The sequence below is a fragment of the Callorhinus ursinus genome, unplaced genomic scaffold, assembly GCF_003265705.2.
Source record: "Callorhinus ursinus isolate GAN/ISIS: 27379988/994484 unplaced genomic scaffold, GSC_fseal_2.0 scaffold143, whole genome shotgun sequence".
Lineage (NCBI taxonomy): Eukaryota > Metazoa > Chordata > Mammalia > Carnivora > Otariidae > Callorhinus > Callorhinus ursinus.
In genome coordinates this window covers 79681-101267 of record NW_027397205.1, presented here as the reverse complement: position 1 = coordinate 101267, position 21587 = coordinate 79681, and the positions used below count along the sequence as shown (strand labels likewise).

The 21587-nt window shown below is 37.0% G+C and overlaps 1 protein-coding gene across 1 annotated transcript in view; it reads left to right on the top strand.

Annotated features, from left to right (window-relative positions):
• The first annotated feature begins 12277 nt into the window (after positions 1-12277).
• LOC112811333 (T-complex protein 11-like X-linked protein 1) overlaps positions 12278-21587 on the top strand; it is a 29663-nt gene continuing 20353 nt past the window's right edge. The window contains 1 exon segment of the mRNA XM_073890366.1: positions 12278-12404. Coding sequence (XP_073746467.1) covers positions 12278-12404 — 127 coding nt within the window.

Below are 21587 nucleotides of genomic sequence, written 5' to 3'. Positions count from 1 at the left end.
ATTACTGACTCAATTTTCTTTTGCTTGTTATCAGTCAGTTCAAATTTTTCATTTCTTTCTGTTTCAGTTTTGGTAGTTTATATGTTTCTGATAAATTATCCATTTATTCTAGGTTGTCCAATTTGTTAGCATATAGTTTTTCATAATATTATGTGATAATTATTTGTACTTCTATGGTATTGGTTGTTATTTCTCCTCTCTCATTTGTGATTTTATTTACTTCAGTCCTTTCTTTTTTTATCTTGATAGGTCTGGTGAGAGGTTTATCAATTTCATTAAGTTATTTTCAAAGATCAGTTCCTCATTTCATTGATCTGTTCTATTGTTTGTTTGTTTTTAGTTTCTAGATCATTTATTTCTGCTCTATCTTTGTTGTTTCCTTCCTTCTGCTGGCATTAGATTTTGTTCATTGTTTTTCTAGCTTCCTTAGGTATAAGGTTAGGTTGATTATTTTTTTCTTGCTCCTTAAGATAGGCTTGTGTTCCTACAAACTTCCCTATTAGAACTGTTTTTGCTGCATCCTAAAGGTTTTGGACCATTGTGTTTTCATTTTCATTTGTTTTCATGCATTTTTATTATTTTTTCTATGAGTTCCTGGTTGACCCATTCATTATTTAGTAGCATGTTATTTAACCTCCATGTATTTGTGTTCTTTGAGATTTTTTCTTGTGGTTGATTTCTAGATTCATAGCATTGTGCCTAGAAAAGTTGCTGGGTATGACTTTGACCTTGAAATCATTTAAGCCTGTTCTTTGGCCTAATATGTGATATATTCTGTACAAGGTTCTATGTGCACCTGAAAAGAATGTGTATTCTGCTGGTTTAGGAAGGAATTTTCTGAATATATCTGTTAAGTCCATCAGGTGCAGTGTGTTATTCAAAACCATTGTTTCCTTGTTTATTTTCTGTTTAGATGATCTCTGTCCATTGATGTAAATGGAGTGTTAATATCTCCTAGTATTGTATTGTTATCCATTAGCTCCTTTATGTTTGTTATTGTTTTATGTATTTGTGTGCTGCCCTGTTGGTTGCATAAATAGTTACAATTGCTATATCTTCTTGATGGATTGTCCCAATTATTATTATATAGTCCCCTTCTTTGTCTCTTGTTAAAGTCTTTGCTTTAAAGTCTAGTTTGTCTGAGAGGTCTGTAACCTACAATGGTAGAAATATTAGATTGGCAGCAGACCTATCCACAGAGACCTTGCAGGCCAGAAAGGAATGGCATGATATATTCAGAGCACTAAACAAGAAAAATATGCAGCCTAGAATACTATACTCAGCTAAGCTGTCATTGAAAATAGAAGGAGAGATAAAAAGCTTCCAGGACAATTGAAAACTAAAAGAATTTGCAAACACCAAGCCAACCCTACAAGAAATATTGAAAGAGGTCCTTTAAGCAAAAAGAGAGCCTAAAAGCAACATAGACCAGAAAGGAACAGAGACAATATACAGTAACAGTCACCTTCCAGGCAATACAATGGAACTAAATTCATATCTTTCAATAGTTACCCCGAATGTAAATAGGCTAAATGCCCCAATCAAAAGGCACAGGGTATCAGACTGGATAAAAAACAAGACCCATCAATATGCTAACTGCAAGAGACTCATTTTAGACCAAAAGACACCTCCAGGTTTAAAGTGAAGGGGTGGAGAACAATTTAACATGCTAATGGACATCAAAAGAAAGCTGGGGTGGCAATCCTCATATCAGAGAAATTAGATTTTAAACCAAAGACTATAATAAGAGATGAGGAAGGACACTATATCCTACTTAAAGGGTCTATCCAACAAGAAGATCTAACAATTGTAAATATCTATGCCCCTAACATGGGAGCAGCCAATTACCAAAGCCAATTAATAACAAAAGCAAAGAAACACATCAACAATAATACAATAATAATAGGGGACTTTAACATACCCCCCACTAAATGGACAGATCATCTAAGCAAAAGATCAACAAGGAAATAAAGACATTAAAGGACACATTGGACCAGATGGACTTCAGAGATAAATTCAGAACATTCTATCCCAAAACAACAGAATACACATTCTTCTCTAGTGCCCATGGAACATTCTCCAGAATAGATCACATCCTGGGTCACAAATCAGGTCTCAACCATTACCAAAAGATGGGGATCATTCCCTGCATATTTTCGGACCACAATGTTTTGAAACTAGAACCCAGTCACAAGAGGAAATTTAGAAAAAACTCAAATACATGGAGGCTAAAGAGCATCCTACTAAAGAATGAATGGGTCAACCAGGAAATTAAAGAAGAATTAAAAAATTCATGGAAACCAATGAAAATGAAAACACAACTGTTCAAAATCTTTGGGATGCACCAAAGGCGGTCCTAAGAAGAAAGTATATAGCAATACAAGCCTTTCTCAAGATAAAGAAAGGTCTCAAATACAAAACCTAACCGTACACCTAAAGGAGCTGGAAAAAGAACAGTAAATAAAGCCTAAACCCAGCAGGAGAAGAGAAATAATAAAGATCAGAAGAAATCAATGAAATAGAAACTAAAAGAACAGTAGAAGAGATCAACAAAACTAGGAGCTGGTTCTTTGAAAGAATTAATAAGATTGATGAACCTCTGGCTAGACTTATCAAAAAGAAAAGAGAAATGATCCAAATAAATAAAATCATGAATGAAAGAGGAGAGATCACAACCAACACCAAAGAAATACAAAGAATTATAAGAAAAAATTATGAGCAACTATATGCCAGCAAATTAGACAATCTGGAAGAAATGGATGCATTCCTAGAGACATATAAACTACCAAAACAAACCAGGAAGAAATTGAAAACCTGAACAGACCCATAACCAATAAAGAAATTGAAGCAATAATCAAACATCTCCCAGCAAACAAGAGCCCAAGGCCAGATGGCTTCCCAGGGGAATTCTACCAAACATTTCAAGAAGAATTAAGACCTATTCTTCTGAAACTGTTCCAAAAAATAGAAAGGAAAGGAAAACTTCCAAACTCGTTTTATGAGGCCACCATTACCTTGATCCCAAAACCAGACAAAGACCCCATCAAAAAGGAGAATTACAGACCAATATCCTTGATGAATATGGATGCAAAAATTCTCACCAAAATACTAGCCAATGGGATCCAACAGTACACTAAAAGGGTTATTCACCACGACCAAGTGGGATTTATCCCTGGGCTGCAAGGTTGGTTCAACATCTGCAAATCAATCAATGTGATACAGTACGTTAATAAAAGAAAGAACAAGAACCATATGATCCTCTCAATAGATGCAGAAAAAGCATTTGACAAAGTACAACATCCTTACTTGATTAAAACTCTTCACAGTGTAGGGATAGAGGGTACATACCTCAATATCATAAAAACTATCTATGAAAAACCCACAGCGAATATCATTCTCAATGGGGAAAAACTGAGAGCTTTTCCCCTAAGGTCAGCAACACGGCAGGGATGTCCACTGTTACCACTGCTATTCAACATAGTACTAGAAGTCCTACCCTCAGCAATCAGACAACAAAAAAAATAAAAGACATCTGAATTCGCAAAGAAGAAGTCAAACTCTCACTGTTTGCAGATGATATGATACTTTATGTGAAAAACCCAAAAGACTCCACCCCAAAACTGCTAGAACTCATATAGAAAGTCACTAAAGTAGCAGGATATAAAATCAGTGAACTGAAATCAGTTTAATTTCTATATACCAACAACAAGACAGAAGAAAGAGAAATTAAGGAGTCAATCCTATTTACAATTGCACTCCAAACCATAAGATACCTAGGAATAAAACTAACCAAATAGACAAAGAATCTGTACTCATAAATGAAGGAAATTGAGGCAGACACAAAGAAATGGAAAAACATTCCATGCTCATGGATTGGAAAGATAAATATTGTGAAAATGTCTATGCTACCTAGAGCCATCTACACATTTAATGCAATCCCTGTCAAAATACCATCAACTTTTTTCAAAGAAACTGAAAAAATAATCCTAAAATTTGTATGGAACCAGAAAAGACCCCAAAAAGCCAGAGGAATATTGAAAAAGAAAAGCATAGCTGGTATCACAATTCTGGACTTCAAGCTCTATTACAAAGCTGTAATCATCAAGACAGTATGGTACTGGCACAAAAACAGATACATAGATCAATGGAACAGAATCAAGTGCCCAGAAATGGACGCTCAACACTATGGTCAACTAGTCTTTGACAAAGTAGGAAAGAATGCCCAATGGAAAAAAAAAAAAAAAACAGTCTCTTCAACAAATGGTGTTGAGAAAATTGGACAGCCACATGCAGAAGAATGAAACTGGACCATTTCCTTACACCACACACAAAAATTGACTCAAAATGGATGAAAGGCCTAAACGTGAGACAAAAATCCTTCAAAATCCTAGAGGAAAACACAGGCAGCCACCTCTTCGACTTCAGCTGCAGCAACTTCTTCCTAGACACATTGCCAAAGGCAAGGGAATCAAGGGCAAAAAATGAACTATTGGGACTTCATCAAGATAAAAAGCTTTTGCACAGCAAAGGAAACAGTCAACAAAACCAAAAAACAACTGACAGAATGGCAGAAGATATTTGCAAATGACATATCAGATAAAGGGCTACTATCCAAAATCTATAAATAACTTATCAAACTCATTGTGGTTTTGATTTGTATTTTCCTGATGGCTAGTGATGTTGAGCATTTTTCATGTGTCTATTAGCCATTTGTATGTCTTCTTTGGAAAAGTTTCTGTTCACGTCTTTTGCCCATTTTTTGACTGGGTTATTTGTTTTTTGAGTGTTGAGTTAATACTTTATGTGGAAAACCCAGAAGACTCCACCCCCCAAATTACTAGAACTCATATAGCATTTCAGCAATGTGGCAGGATACAAAATCAATGCAGAGAAATCAGTTGCTTTTCTATACACTAACAGTGTAACTGTAGAAAGAGAAATTAAGGAATCGATTCCATTCACAATAGCAACAAAAACCATTAAGATACCTAGGAATAAACCTAACTACAGAGGTAAAGGATCTATACTCTAGAAACTACAGAACCCTTATGAAAGAAGCTGAGGAAGACACAAAAAGATGAATTTAAATAAAAAAATTTTTAAAAGCTCCCAAGAAAGAAAAGCCCAGAATCAGCTGACTTTACAGATAATTCTACCAAATACTTAAAGAAAAATTAATGCCAATCTTTCTCAAATTCTTCCGAATAATTGAAGAAGTATAGACTCATTTTACAAGGTCAACATTACTCTGATATAAAAGCTATACAAGGGCACTACAGTAAAATAATGTTACAGGCCAATATTCCTGATAAGGATAGATGCAAAAATCCTCAACAAAATAGTAGCAAATCAAATTCAACAACACTTTAAAAGGATCATACACCATGATAAAATAGGATTTATCCCTGTAATGCAAGCATGGGTCAAAATATACAAAAATCAATATGTGATATACCATATTAACAAAATGAAGGAATAAAAAACATAATCATCTCCATAAATGCAGAAAAAGACAAAATTAAAATATTTTCAAGATAAAAATTCTCAACAAATTAGGTATAGGATTGTACCTCAATATAAAAAAGTCACATCTGACACACCCCAAGCTAACATCATACTTAACAGTGAAAAGCTAAGTATTTTTCTTCTAAGACAAGGAATAAGACAAGGCTACCCACTCTCATTATTGTACTGGAGCCTCCAACTAATGCATCAGGAGAAGGAAATAGAGTATACAAATTGGGAAGGAAAACATAAAACTGTCTTTGTTTGCTGATAACATGATAGTTTATGTAGAAAATCTGAAAGAGTCAATAAATTCCTGTAATTTATAAGCGATTATAGCAAGGATGTAGGATACAGTGTTAATATACAAAAGTAAATTGCTTTCTTATATACCAGAAATAAAGAAATGAAATTTGAAATTAAAAATACAATTCCATCTATATTAAAACCCCAAATATAAAATAATTAGGTTTATCTATCAAATTATGTGCAATATCTATATGAGTAAAACTACAAAATGCTGGTTAATTAAATCAAAGAAGAACTAAATTAATGGAGAGATTTTTCATATCCATGGATAGGAAGACTCAATATTTTGAGGATGTCATTTCTTCCCAAATGGATGTACAGATTCAGTGTAATCTAAATCAAAATCCCGGCAACTTAGTTAGTGGATATTGAGAAAATGATTCTAAAGTTTATACAGAGAGGCAAAAAGCCCCAAATAGCCAACATAATACTGAAGGAAAAGAACCAAGTTGGAGGACTGACACTACCCAACTTCAAGGCATACTATAAAGTTACAATAATCTAGACAATACATTATTGACAAAAGAATAGACAAATGAAATAGAATACAGTGCCCAGAAATAGACCCACACAAATATAATCAACTGATCTTTGACAAGGGAGCAAAGGCAATAGAATGGAGAAAAGATAGTCTCTATAATAAATGGTACTGGAAGAGCTGGACATTCACATGTGAAAAAAATGAATATAGACACAGACTTTATATAGTTCATAAAAAATAAGTCAGAATGGATCACAGGCCTAAATTTAAAATGCAAAACTATAAAACTCATATGAGATAATATATCAGATAAAAGACTATTACCTAAAATGTGCAAAAAACCCTCTTAAAATTGAACAATAAAGAACAAAAACAACTTGATTAAAAAATGGGCCAAAGATTGTATATGTCATTAGCAAATATCTTCTCCCATTCCATAGGTTGCCTTTTAGTTTTGTTGATTGTTTCTTTTGCTGTGTATAAGCTTTTTATTTTGATGTAGTCCCAATAGTTTATTTTTTGCTTTTGTTTCCTTTGCCCGAGAAGACATATCTAGAAAGAAGTTGCTACAACCTATACCAAAGAAGTTACTGTCTTTGTTCTCTTCTAGTATTTTTTTGTTTTCAGGTCTCACATTTAAGTCTTTAATCCATTCTGATTTTTTGTGTGTGTATGGTGTAGTGGGGGGATGGGTTAAATAGGTGTTGGGATTAAGGAGTGCACTTGTGATGAACACTAGGTGAAGAATGGAATTGTTGAATCACTATATTGTACACCTGAAACTAATAAAACACTATGATAAAAACAATTGGGTCAAAGAACTTAACAGACACCTTGCCAAAGAAAATATACAGATAACAAATGAGCGTATGAAAAGATGTTTCACTTCATATGATGTGATGGAAATGCAAACTAAAACAGTGAGACACCACTAAACACTTATTAGAATGGCCAAAATCCAGAACAGTGATACCAAATGCTGGTGAGGATGTGGAGCAACAGGAACTCTTATTCATTGCTGGTGGGAATGCAAAATAGCACAGCCATTTTGGATGACAATTTGGCAGTTTCTTTCCAAACCAACCATATTCATGACATATGATCCAGGAGTCACCCTCCATGTATTTACCCAAAGCTAATGTCTACACAAAAAACTGCACAAAGATATTTATAGAAACTTTATTCATAATTGCCATAACTTGAAAGCAACCATGATGTCCTTCAGTAGATGAATGGATAAATAAACTGTAATGTATCTAGACAGGGAATATTATTCAGAGCTAAAAAGTAATGAGCTATCCAGCTATGAAAAGAAATAGAGAAAACTTAAATACATATTACTAAGTGAAAGAAGCCACTCTGAAAAGCTTACTTACTGGATAAATTCCAACTATATGACATATATGATATTCTGGAAAAGGCAAAACTATTAAAAGATCAATGGCTGTCTGGGGTTAGGCAGAAGGGGAGGATACCTGGGCAGAGCACAGAGAATTTTTAGGGTTGTGAAACTATTCTGTATGATATTATAATAGGGGATACATGCTGTACATTTGTCCAGAAACAGTGTACAACACTAAGACTAAACCCTAATGTAAACTATGGACTCGGGGTGATAATGTACCCATGTAGGTTTATCAGTTGTAACAAATGTACCACTCAGGTGGGGAATACTGATAATGGGGGAAGCTATGCATGTGTGGGGCCCAGGCCATATGGGAAATTAGTGTATTTTCTGCTTAGTTTTGCTGTTAAGCTAGAACTGCTCTATAAAACATAGATTAAAAAAAAACAGTTTAACTTAGAGGCTGCTGGGAAGATGGCGGAGTAGGACGTCCCTGGGCTGACCTCTTGCCACGTGGCTGCCTAGAGAGCACCCACGTCGCCATAAATAACCCAAAAAGCAGCCCCAAAACTGGCAGAACATACTCTCTGCAGCCCGGCATAGACAAGAGGCCACAGCGAAGCAGATCCACCCCCTCCGATCGCTCTTGGCAAGATCCCGTCAAAGCGGTGCCACAAGCCTGGCAGTGTGTGTACCGCCCAGACAAGGTCAGCACCACTCCAAAGTGAGCCCTGACCCAGGGAGAGGGGAAGATAACCACACACCCGTCTGACTGTGACCCCAGCAGTGGGCTGAGGGCAGGCAGCTGGTCTGACTGCAGGCCCCACCCACCAACAAAAACTTCTCCGGGGACGACACAGGGACAGTGCCTGCAATTTGGTGCTACTGCATCTCTGGCAAATGCCTGGTCTGACTCGACTCAAGCCCGAGGCATCCCCAGAGCAGCCCACTAACACCAGGGGAACCAGACTCTGCCCACAACAGGCAGGGAGCCATCGCAGACAACAGGACTGAAGGCAAACACATCCCACCCACAAGGTAGGACACCCCTGGAGCAACACACATAGGAGACACGCCCTGAAGCACCAGATTCTGGGGAACAGACATTGCACTGCAGGACCTCTTCTTCATAAAGCCACTACTTTCAAGTGCAGGAGACGTAGCTGACTTTTCTAACACAGAAAAACAGACAACACAAGAGACAGAATGAGGAGACAGAGGAATATGTCCCAAATCAAAGAACAGGACAAAATCAGAGCAGGAGACCTAAGTGAAACAGAGATAAGTAATATGTCTGATAGCAAATTTAAAGTAACGCTCATAAAGATGCTTGCTAGAATTGAGGATGGACTGCAGGACTTCCATGAGACCCTCCACCAAGAGCTAGAAGACGTAAAAAAGAACCAGTTAGAGCTATTGGACTCACTAAATGGAAATAAAAATAGACCATCTGGAATAAATAGCAAGCAAGAGGAAGTAGAAGAAAGGACCAGCCACCTGGAAGAGAGAGTCATGGGGAGCAATCAAGCCGAGCAGATGAGAGGGGGGAAAAATACGCAAAATGAAAATAGACCCGGGGAACTGAGCAACGCTGTCAGGCATAATAGTTGCATGATAGGGATCCCAGAAGGAGAAGAGCGAGGAAAGGGGGCAGAAGATTTGTCTGAAGAAATAATAGCTGAAAACTTCCTGAATCTGGGAAAGGAAAGAGAAATCCAGATCCAGGAGGCACAGAGAGCCCCCAGCATAACCAACCCAAAGAGATCTGCACCAAGACAAAATAAATAAGATTGCCAATAAATAAGATGGCCAAAAGTAGTGATAAAGAGAGAATTTTAAAAGCAGCAAGAGAAAGGAAAGCAGGTACATACAAGGGAAACCCCATATGGCTATCAGTGGGTTTTTCAGCAGAAACTCTGCAGGCCAGAAGAAAGTGGCATGATAAATTCCAACTGCTAAAAGGAAAAAATCTACAGCCAAGAATACTCTATCCAGCAAGGCTTTCATTTAGAATAGAGGGAGAGATCAAGTTTCCCAGAAAAACAAAAATTAAAAGCAAAACCAGCCACGTCCCTGTCACACATGATGCCATCGGCCTGTGGGTCCCAAATTCATGGTCCAGCCACCCTCCTGCCCGAGTCAGCGTGCACGGCCTGCCACCTGCTAAATACCAAGTCAACATGCCTTTACCTCAGATTGCCAAGGGCTCAAATTGACACTGTTCCCCTCAAATTTCAGCCCCTGTGCCCAAGTTTGTGCACAAAAGTGGGAATAATTATAACAGCAGAATGAAGCAACCCAAACATCTATTTCTATGGAATATAGAATGGATAAAAGGAGTGTGCTAGGCTGAGAACATCTTCAAAAAGCACATGAACAATACATACAGCATCATTCTGGTTAGTTAAAAAAAAAAAAAAAAACACAAAAACCTGGAAGGAATAAAACAAGATGAAACCAGAGAGGGAGACAAACCATAAGAGACTTCTAAGCATAGGAAAGAAACAGGCTTGCGGGGGGGGGGGTGGGGGGGATGGGGTGACTGGGTGGTGGGCATGAAGGAAGGCATGTGATGGAATGAGCACTGGGTGTTGTATGCAACTGATAAATCACTGAACTCTGCCTCTAAAACTAATAATACACTATATTGTTAATTAATTGAATTTAAAATTAAAAAAAGGAACCCCCCCAAAAAACAGTTTAACTTATCTGATTTTAATACTAATATAATTTCAGGCATCATTAGGGAGAGTCTTTTAAAACAATGCATTTTTGTGAGGAAATAAATTGGAATAAATTCTAGGTATTTTTTCTTAGAAACCAAGTAGAAATCTGATTTTTTAAAAAAGAAATTAAGCTAATTTCTGTTATTTTGGCCAAGATCCTTCATATCCTCTTGGATCTGGAGAGTGGGGTGGAGTTTCCCTTGGCTGGCAAGCTCTCTTTTATAACTTCCTTTCTCCAAATCCACATGCTGTGCAAGATATCCACACTTCACTGTAGGCACCAAAAGGCCAAGGATTTGGATGAGAAATTGGCCAAATTATAGTCTTGTTTTATGGAGAAAAGGTTAATGGATTAAAAATTAAGTCAGGATAAAAAAGTGGGATGGAATATTGTAGTGTAGAAATACATTTTTAAAAATGTACGTATTTTTCCAAAATTTAGAAAGGGGCCAATCCAGGGGTCTGCATATCACTGTGGCAATTGGCCAGTAGAGTGAAAGAGTAAACTAAAAGTAAAGAGTGAGCAACATGAGGGCCCTTAGAGTCATCTATTCCAGCATTCTCAGATCCTAGATGATCTCCAAGGCTCATAATTGAATTGTAATGAAAAACTGTCAGAAATTCAGTTAGAAGCACAAAAACAAAACACAGGCTCTGTCTCAAACATATGGTTTTGTCCCTTCATCACACAACTTCTATGATTAACCCTTTAAAACAATTCTTTGTTTCCATATTTGTAAAATAAAAATTTAACAGCTTATATGTCTACTTCATATTGTGTAGAAGACTTAAAGAGAAAATATCAGAACAGAATTCTGGAATTCTGTAACCCTGTTTGTTCTTCATTTCTAAGGCTATGTGAACAGCATGAGGTGAAACAAAAACTAACGTTCCTTTTCCTTTCTAAATGGTTATTTAATTTTTATTTCCTGGGGGAAAGAGGTTAATAGTTTTGGATAGTACCTTACCTATGGGGAAGGAACAGGACTTGAGAAAATTAATTTCAAGCCCTTCCAGGACTTCAAGCCTAGGAAGAGGGATATGAGCCTAAACCTCTGCATGAGGAATCTCTGGCTCCTATCTCTATCACTAATGGTGTTTCCCTGTTTGCCTTTCCTGCTCTCTTGGTTCCCATGGTACCCTGGGCACAAAACCCATATTGCTACCTGGGAGACTGGCCACCCTTTGTTTTTAGGTTTTGGACTCTTTTACCTGGCATCATTGGCAGGGGTGTGCTCCAGGTAGGTCTCATCATTTCCATGGTTCCATCCAATCCCTTCCTGATGATCTCCCCTCCTGCCCTGTCCACTATGGTGTGCTCCAGACCATACTGAAGAGGCAGAAGGGCTTCACTATCAGATGCAGCTGCGGGGCAGTGGGTCAAGGACTGGCAGGAGGTGAGGGACCAGGGTCCCCAGGGCCGAGGGGGGGGTCTCTTGCTGCGTGAGTCCAGATGCCACTCTTTTCATAGTCAAAGGTGGGTCTCGGTGAAAGTTAAGGAGGAAGGGGGTAATTCTTGGATTAATTAAAGACAGCCAGAGTTGAGGAAGTTTCCTCTCCTAGCTCCATTCCTGTGCAGTGTTCTCTGGCAAGTCATTGTCCATCTCTGGGCCTTAATTTCCTCTTTTGCTTGCCCTACCTCTAACTTCTTTGATTTAAGGAAAGGCAGCCACACTAATCTCAATTTCACCTTCCCCCAAAGCTGTTTGAGAACCTTAGCTATTGCAATAAGAGGCCCTTGAAGCCCTTGTTCCTAATCTCCTTAACTGAGAGCAGTAGGTTCTGTCATCAAGGCAGACAATGGCAGCTGAAGAGCCCTCCTCCCCGCCCCCCCATTCCTGGGTCAGAGCCAGATATTATACTACCAACAGTTTACCTTTTCTTGTCTCCCTAATTCCAGATAACATCAAGATGCCCAAGATTGAGGAAACTGTGCTCCAAAATGATCCCAGTGAAGTAGAGAGTGGGGCTCATAAGCCTAAAACACCAGGGCAGAACCAGGAAAACAAGAGCTTCTGTTTAGATGATTACTCTTCTGGTAGGTCTAGAATTCTATCAACACATCCTGCGGTAGTGCTTGATAGTAGTTACATTAAAGGAATAGACTGCCTGTGGCTTAAGTGTCTTTAAGGAGCATGAAAGTTTCCTGCAAACTTGCATTTTTCCTTCCTCATCCTACTGCTCCTCTTTTGGATTATTATTTTTGTTTTCTTTTTCCCCCTTCCAATATTTACATATAGGACCTAGGACCTTTACTGGCGAGTAAAATTAAGACATTTTGGCTATAGGGAAAGAAGCCAACAAAGCATAATAACTTGTGTTTGACAAGACTTGAGAGTATTTGAGTTAGTTCAAAACATTGGAAATAGATTGCACATTTATTTATTATTTATTTATAAAATCCAGAATAATTGACATGCAGTTTATATTAGTTTCAGGTGTACAATACTGTCATTCAAAAATTCTGTATATTACTCAGTGCATGATAATTGTACTCTTAATCCCTTTCAACTATTTCACTCATTCCCCCCCACCCACCTACTCTCTGACAACCACCAGTTTGTTCTCTATATTTAAGAACTTTTAAAATTTTTTTAATTCCAGTATGGTTAACATATAGTGTTATATTAGTTTCAGGTTTACAATATACTGATCCACCAATTCTACACATTAGTCAGTGCTCATCATCATAAGTGTACTCTTAATCCTCTTTACCTATTTCACCCATCCCCCCACCCGCCTCCCCTCTGGTAACCATCAGTTTTTTCTCTATAGTTAAGATTCTGTTTCAAAGAAAAAGAGTCTGTTTCTTGGTTTGTCTCTCTTTTTTTACATTACCCTTTGTTTGGCTTCTTAAATTTCATATATGAGTGAAATTATATGATATTTGTCTTTCTCTAACTTCACTTAGCATTACATCCTCTAGATCCACTCATGTTGTTGCAAATGGCAAGATTTAATTCTTTTTTATGGCTGGGTAATATTCCATTGTGTATATACACCACATTTTCTTTATCCATTCATCTATGGATGGATACTTGCACTGCTTCTATAATTTGGCTATTGTAAATAATGGTGCAATAAACATAGGGATACAAATATCTTTTTGAATTAATGTTTTCATATTCTTTGGGTAAATATCCAGTAGTGGAACTACTGGGTAATATGGAAATTCTATTTTTAATTTTTTGAGGAACCTCCATACTGTCTTCCACAGTTGCTGTACCACTGTGCACAGTTTGCATTCCCACCAACAGTACACACGTGTTCTTTTTTGTCTACATCCTCGCCAACACTTGCTGTTTCTTGTGTTTTTGATTTTAGCCATTCTTGTAAGTGTGAAGTGATACTCATTGTGGTTTTGATTTGCATTTCCCTGATGATCAATGATGTTGAGTACATTTTCATGTGGTTGTTGGCGATCTCTATGTCTTCTTTGGAGAAATGTTCATTCATATCCTCTGCACATTATTTAATTTGATTATTCATTTTTTGGGTATTGAGTTGTAAAATTTCTTTATATATTTTGGATATTAATTCTTTATCAGATATATCATTTGCGAATATTTTCTCCAATTACGTGAGTTATCTTTTTTTTAATTGATGGTTTCCTTCACTGTACAAAAGCTTTTTATTTTGGTACAGTCCCAATAGTTTAAATGTGTGTTTGTTTCCCTGGCCAAAGAACAAGAAAAAGTTTCTATGCCTGATGTCAAAGAGATTACTATCTATGTTTTCTTTTAGGAATTTTAGGACTCACTTTTAGATCTTTAATTTATTTTGAGTTTATTTTTGTGTATGGTGTAAGAAAGTGGTCCAGTTACATTCTTTTGCATGTGGCTGTCCAGTTTTCACAGCACCATTTGTTGAAGAGACTGTCTTTTTCCCATTGCATATTCTTGCCTTCTCTGTCATAGATTAACTGACCATAAAAGTATAGGTTTATTTCTGGGCTTTCTATTCTGTTCCATTGATCTATGTGTCTATTTTTATTCCAGTGCCATACTGATTTGAGTACTATAGTTTTTAGTATATCTCAAAATTTGGGATTGTGATACCTTCACATTTGTTCTTGTTTTTCAAGATTGCTTTAGCTATTTGGGGTATTTTGTGGTAACATACAAATTTTAGAATTATTTGCTCTAGTATCATGAAAAATGCTATTGGTATTTTGATAGGAATTGCAATGAATGTGTAGATTGCTTTGGGAAATATGAACATTTTAACAATATTTTTCTGCCAACCCATGAATATGCAATGTCTTTCCATGTATTTGTGCCATCTTCAATTTCTTTCATCAATGTTTTATAGTTTTCAAAGTACAGGTCTTTCAATTCCTCTTTTAAGTTTATTCTTACCATTTTATTCTTTTAGTGCAATTATAAATGGGAATGTTTTCTAATTTCTTTCTGCTACTTCATTATTCGAGTATGGAAATGGAACAGATTTCTGTATATTGATGTTGTATCCTTCAACCTTACTAAATTCACTTATCAGTTCTAGTAACTTTTTGGTGGAGTCTTTAGGGTTTTCTATATGTAGTATTATGCCATGTGCTGATAGTGATCCTAACCAATTTGGATGCCTTTTATTTCTTTTTGTTGTCTGACTGCTGTGGCTAGGAATTCCAGTACTATGTTGAATTAAAGTAGTGAGAGTGGACATCCTTGTCTTGTTCCTGATCTTAGGGGAAAAGTTCTGAGTTTTTCACCATTGAGTATGATGTTGCCATGGATTTTTTATATATGCCCTTTATTGTGTTGAGATATGTTCCCACCAAACCTACTTTTTTGAGAGTTTTATCATGAGTGGATGTTGTACTTTCTCAAATGCTTTTCTGCATCCATTAAAAAGGTGATATGATTTTTTTTAACTTAAAATCAATTAGTTAAAGAGGGAGGCAAGATGGCAGAGGGTAGGGGACCTTGTTTTATCTGGTCCTTTGAATTTAGCTAGATAACTAACAGATCATTCTGAATACCTATGAAGTCAAGCTGAGATGCAAGAAAAGAATTGCTGGAATTCCAGAAATAGAAAAGTGACCACTTTTTTGCAAGGTAGGAGGTGCAGAGAAGTGAATCTGAGGGGATATATATTAGAAGATAAACCGCTGGGGGTGGAGCTTCCATAAGCCAGCTACCAGAAAGTGATAGAGCCCCAGAAAAAAAAAGTCAGAACTTTTAGAATTCTGCTCCACTGAGAGATATTCCTGCCTAAAATGTGCTCAGGTGGTGAACCAGGGCAGAATCCTAAGTGGGAGTGAGGTCTCAGGATCCCCAGGGTCATAGAAAGAAGGAGGGTGCCTGAGCTGACAGAGTTCCCAAGCATTGGAGTGGGGAAACCGGTTGTGGTCAGCAAGCCAGAAAGTGGGCTCTCAGCTCAGTTTGCCATAAACCTCGAACCTTGGCACTATGGGGTGACCGCTGTCCATGCAGGAGCCCTACAAGTGGCAGGCCTGCAGCAATCTTCCTCCTTCCCCAGAGATGGTTGGGGCCCATGCACACAGCAGGAGTCTGCAGAGTTTGGTGCACACAAAAGTGAAGACTGCTTTTTCCTGAGGGTTTACTGAACAGAGGGGACCACGATCTTTCAGCTTTGGGGCTGGAGATCAGGGTGTGGCCATTTTTATTTTCATCCTCCAAAGCAGCAGGAAAAAAAGCCACATAGAACAACCCAAAGCAGCTTACACTGAGCCCTATCAAGGGGTGGTGCAATTCCACCCAGGCAAAGACCCCTGAAGATCAATGCAGCAGGCCTATCCCCCAGAAGACCAGCTAGAACATCAGAGGAATACCAGGTTTACCAAGCATACGGAAATGCAAAATTCCAGCGCTAGCGGAAAATAGTATATAGAATTCAAGTTTTTTTTTTTCTCTAATGATTTGTTTATTTTTCAGTTTTAAGATTTTTTTTTTATTTGACAGAGAGAAAGACAGCAAGAGCAGGAACACAAGCAGGGGGAGTGGGAGAGGGAGAAGCAGGTTTCCCACAGAGCAGGGAATTGGATGTGGGGCTTGATCCCAGGACACCAGGATCATGACCTGAGCTGAAGGCAGATGCTTAATGACTGAGCCACCCAGGCGCCTTATCTTTCAGTTTTAAATGTTCCTTTTCTTTTTTTCCTTTTCAACTAGTTTCTTATTTTATCAACTCTTTGTTTTAAGTCTTTTTTTAACTTTCATTTTTACATTTACATTTTATAGATATATTCTTCATTTTGGCTTCCTTTCACTGTATTCAATTTTATTTTTTATATATAAGTTTTGTCTTCTTTACAATTTTGGGATTTAGTGTCTTCTAACAAACAGACCAGAAAACACCCAGGACCAAGTAGATCACCCTGTGTTATCCACCTGGGAGATTATATTCTCCCCCCATATCTTTTCTTTTTTGGTTTCTGACCTCTTCAGATTTGTCTAGTGTGTATTTTGCTTGGGTTGTGGTTGATATTTTTTATTTTGTTCTCTCATTCATCCATTCTTCTCTGGACAAAATAACTAGGAGGAATTCACAACAAAGGAAAGAACCAGAGGTAATACTCTCTGCTACAGATCTAATTGATATGGACATAAGTAAAATGTCAGAGCTGGAATTCAGGCTAACAATTATAAAGTTATTAGTTGGACTTGAAAAAAGCATAAAAGACACTAGAGAATCTCACTGCAGAAATGAGATCTATTCAGGCCCAAATTAAAATGCGCTAACTGAGATGCAGTCTAAATTGGATGTTCTAACAGCTAGGGTAAATGAGGCAGAAGAGTCAGTGACATAGAAGACAAAATGATGGAAAGGAAAGAAGCTGAAGAAAAGAGAGAAAAACAATTAATGGACCATGAGGGGAGGCTTTGAGAAATCACTGATACCATAAAGTGAAAAAATATTAGAATTATGGGGGTCCTAGAAGAAGAAGAAAGAGAGGGACAGAAGGTATATTTGAACAAATCATAGATGAGCACTTCCCTAATCTGGGGAAGGAAATAGGCATTCAAGTCCAGGAGGTAGAGAGAACCACCCTCAAAATCAATAAAAATAAATCAACACCCTGACATATATTAGTGAAGCTTGCAAATTTCAGAGATAAAGAGAAAATACTGAAAGCAGCTTGAGACAAGAACTCCTTAACCAATGGGGTAAGAACATTAGACTGGCAATAGACCTATCCACAGAGACCTGGCAGGCCAGAAAAGGTTGGCATGGTATATTCAGGGTGCTAAATGAAAAATGAGTATTCATGCAGCCAAGAATACTTTATCCAACAAGGCTGTCATTCAGAGTGGAAAGAGAGATAAAGAGCTTACAGGACAATCAGAAACTATGAGTTTGCAGTCACTAAACCAGCCCTGCAAGAAATATTTAAAGGGATCCTGTAAGCGAAGAGGGAGCCCAAAAGTAACATAGACCAGAATGAAACAGAGACAATCTAAGAAACAGGGACTTTACAGATAATGGAATGGCACTAGATTCATATCTTTAAACAGTTACTCTGAATGTAAAAGGGCTAAATTCTCCAATCAAAAGACACAGGGTATTGGATTGGATTAAAAAGCAAAACCCATCCATATGCTGTCTACAAGAGACTCATTTTAGAACCAAAGACACCTCCAGATTGAAAGTGGGGGGTGGAGAACAAGTTATCATGCTAGTGGACCTCAAGAGAAAGCTAAGGTAACAATTCTTATATCAGACAAATTAGATTTTAAGCCAAAGACTGTATTAAGGGATGAAGAGGTACACTATATCATACTTAAAGGGTCTACCCAACAAGATCTAACAATTATATATATTTATGCTCCTAACTTGGGAAGAGCCAATTTTATCAAACAATTAATAACCAAATTAAAACAACACATTGATAATAATACAATAATAGTAGGGGACATCAACACCCCAGTCACAGCAATGGACAGATCATCTAAACAGAAGATCAAAAAGGAAACAAGGGCTTTGAATGACACACTGGACCAAATAGACTTCACAGATATATACAGAACATTCCCTCCTAAAGCAACAGAATACACATGGAACATTCTCCAGAATAGATCACATACTGGGACACAAATGATGTCTCAACCAGTACCAAAAGATTGATATCATCCCCTGAAAATTTTCAGACTATAATGCTTTGAAACTTGAACTCAATCCCAAGAGGACATTTGGAAGGCACTCAAACACTTGGAGGTTAAAGAGCATCCTACTAAAGAATGAATGGGTTAACCAGGAAATTAAAGAAGAATTAAAAAAAATTCATGGAAACAAATGAAAAAGAAAACACAACTGTTCAAAACCTTTGGGATACAGCATCAGCAATCATAAGAGAGAAGTACATAGCCATACAAGCCTTTCTCAAGAAACTAGAAAAGTCTCAAATACACAAGCTAAACATACACCTAAAGGAGCTGGAGAAAGAACAGCAAATAAAGCCTACACCAAGCAGGAGAAGAGAAATAATAAAGATTAGAGTAGAAATCAATGAAATAGAAACCAAAAGAACAGTAGAACAGATCAATGAAACTAGAAGCTGGTTCATTGAAATAATTAAGATCGATAAATGCTTAGCCAGACTTATCAGAAAGAAAAGAGAAAGGACCAAAATTAATAAAATCATAAATGAAAGAGGAGAGATCATGACCAACACCAAGGAAATATAAACAATTTTAAGAACATATTATGAGTAACTATATGCCAACAAATTAGGCATTCTGGAAGAAAGGGATACATTCCTAGAAACATATAAACTATCAAAATTGAAACAGGAAGAAAAAGAAAACTTGAACAGACCCATAACCAGCAAGGAAATTAAAACAGTAATCAAAAATCTCCCACCAAGAGTCCAGGGCTGATGGCTTCCCAGGGGAATGCTACCAAAGGCAAGTATTGCAAAGAGCACTGGGTGTTATATGCAAACAGTGAATCATGGAACACTACACCAAAAATTAATGATGTATTTTATGGTGACTAATATAACAATAAAATAAAATTAAAAAAAAACTAATGAAGTACTCTATGGTGACTAAAATAACAATTTTTAAAAAATTAAAAAAATAAAGAAAAACTAATACTTATTCTTTATTTAGTTTAATTTAATTTAATTATGTTATGTTAGTCACCACACAATATCTATTCTCCTGAAACGGTTTCGAAAAATAGAAAGGGAAGGAAAACTTCCAAATTCATTCTATGAGGCCAGCATTATCTTGATCCCAAAACCAGACAAAGGCCCCACCAAAAAGGAGAATTATAGACCAATATCCCTGATGAACATGGATGCCAAAATTTTCAGTAAAATACTAGCCAATAAGACCCAAGAGTACATTAAAAGGATTATTCACCACAAGCAAGTGGGATTTATTCTTGGGCTGCAATGGTGGTTCAACATCTGCAAATCAACTAATGTGATACACTACATTAATAACTGGGTGTTATACGAAAACAGTGGATTGTGGATCACCACATCAAAAACTAATGATGTATTATATGGTGACTAACATAACATAATAAAATTTTTAAAAAAAGGACAAGAAACATATGCTCTTCTCAATTGATGCAGAAAAAGCATTTGACAAAATACAGCATCCTTTCCTGATTAAAACTCTCCACAGTGTGAGGATAAAGGGATCATACCTTAATATCATAAAAGCCATATATGAAAAGCCCACAGTAAATATCATTCTAAAGGGGAAAAAATTGAGAGCTTTCCCCTAATGTCAGCAACATGACAAGGATGCCCACTCTCACCACTGTTCTTCAACATAGTACTGGAAGTCTTAGCTCAGCAATCAGACAACAAAAAGAAATAAAAGGCATTCAAATTGATAAAGAAGTCACACTCTCTCTTCGTAGATGACTTGTGTAAAACCCAAAGACTCCACCCAAAATTGCTAGAACTCATACAGGAATTCAGTAAAGTGGCAAGATATAAAATCAATGCACAGAAATCAGTTGCATTTCTATACACTAACAATGAGACAGAAGAGAGAGAAATTAAGGAATCGATCCCATTTACAATTGCACCAAAAACCATAAGATAACTAGGAATAAACCTAACTAAAGAAGTAAAGGATCTATACTCTAAAAACTACAGAACACTTATGAACGAAATTGAGGAAGTCAGAAAGAAATGGAAAAATGTTCCATGCTCATGGATCGAAAGAACAAATACTGTTAAAATGTCTATGCTATCCAGAGAAATCTTCATATTCAATGCAATTGCTATCAAAATACTACCGACATTCTTCACAGTGTTGGAACAAATAATCCTAAAATTTGTATGGAACCAGAGAAGACCCCAAATAGCCAGAGGAATGTTGAAAAAGAAAACCAAAGCTGGGGGTATCACAATTCTGGACCTCAAGCTATATTACAAATCTGTAATCCTCAAAACAGTATTGTACTGGCACAAAAACAGGCACATAGATCAATGGAACAGAATAGAGAACCCAGAAATAGACCCTCAACGCTATGGTCTACTAATCTTTGACAAAGTAGGAGAGAATATCCAATGGAAAAATGATAGTCTCTTCAATAAGTGGTGCTGGGAAATTGGACATCCACATGTAGAGGAATGAAACTGGACTGTTTTCTTACACCATACACAAAGATAAACTCAGAAAGGACGACAGACCTAAATGTGAGACAGGAATCCATTAAAATCCTAGAGGAAAACACAGGCAGCAACCTCTTCAACCTTGGCTGCAACAACTTCTTGCTATATACATCTCCAAAGGAAAGGGAAACAAAAGCTAAAATGGCCTTTTGGGACTTCATCAAGATATAAAGCTTCTGTACAGCAAAGGAAACAGTCAACAAAACTAAAAGGCAACCTACAGAATTGGAGAAGATATTTGCAAATGACATATCAGAAAGAGGGCTAGTATCCAAGATCTATAAGGAATTTATCAAACTCAATACCCAGAAAACAAGTAATCCAGTTAAGAAATGGGCAGAAAATGAAAAGTCATTTTTCCAAAGAAGACAAAGAAATGGCTAAGAGACACATGAAAGAATGCTCCACATCTCTTGCCATCAGGGAAATACAAATCAAAACCTCAATGAGATACTACCTCACACTAGTCAGAATGACTAAAATTGACAAGTCAGGAAACAAATTTTGGCAAGGATATGGAGAAAGGGGACCCCTCTTACACTGTTGGTGGGAATGCAAGATGGTACAGCCACTCTGGAAAGCAGTATGGAAGTTCCTCAGGACATTAAAAATAGAGCT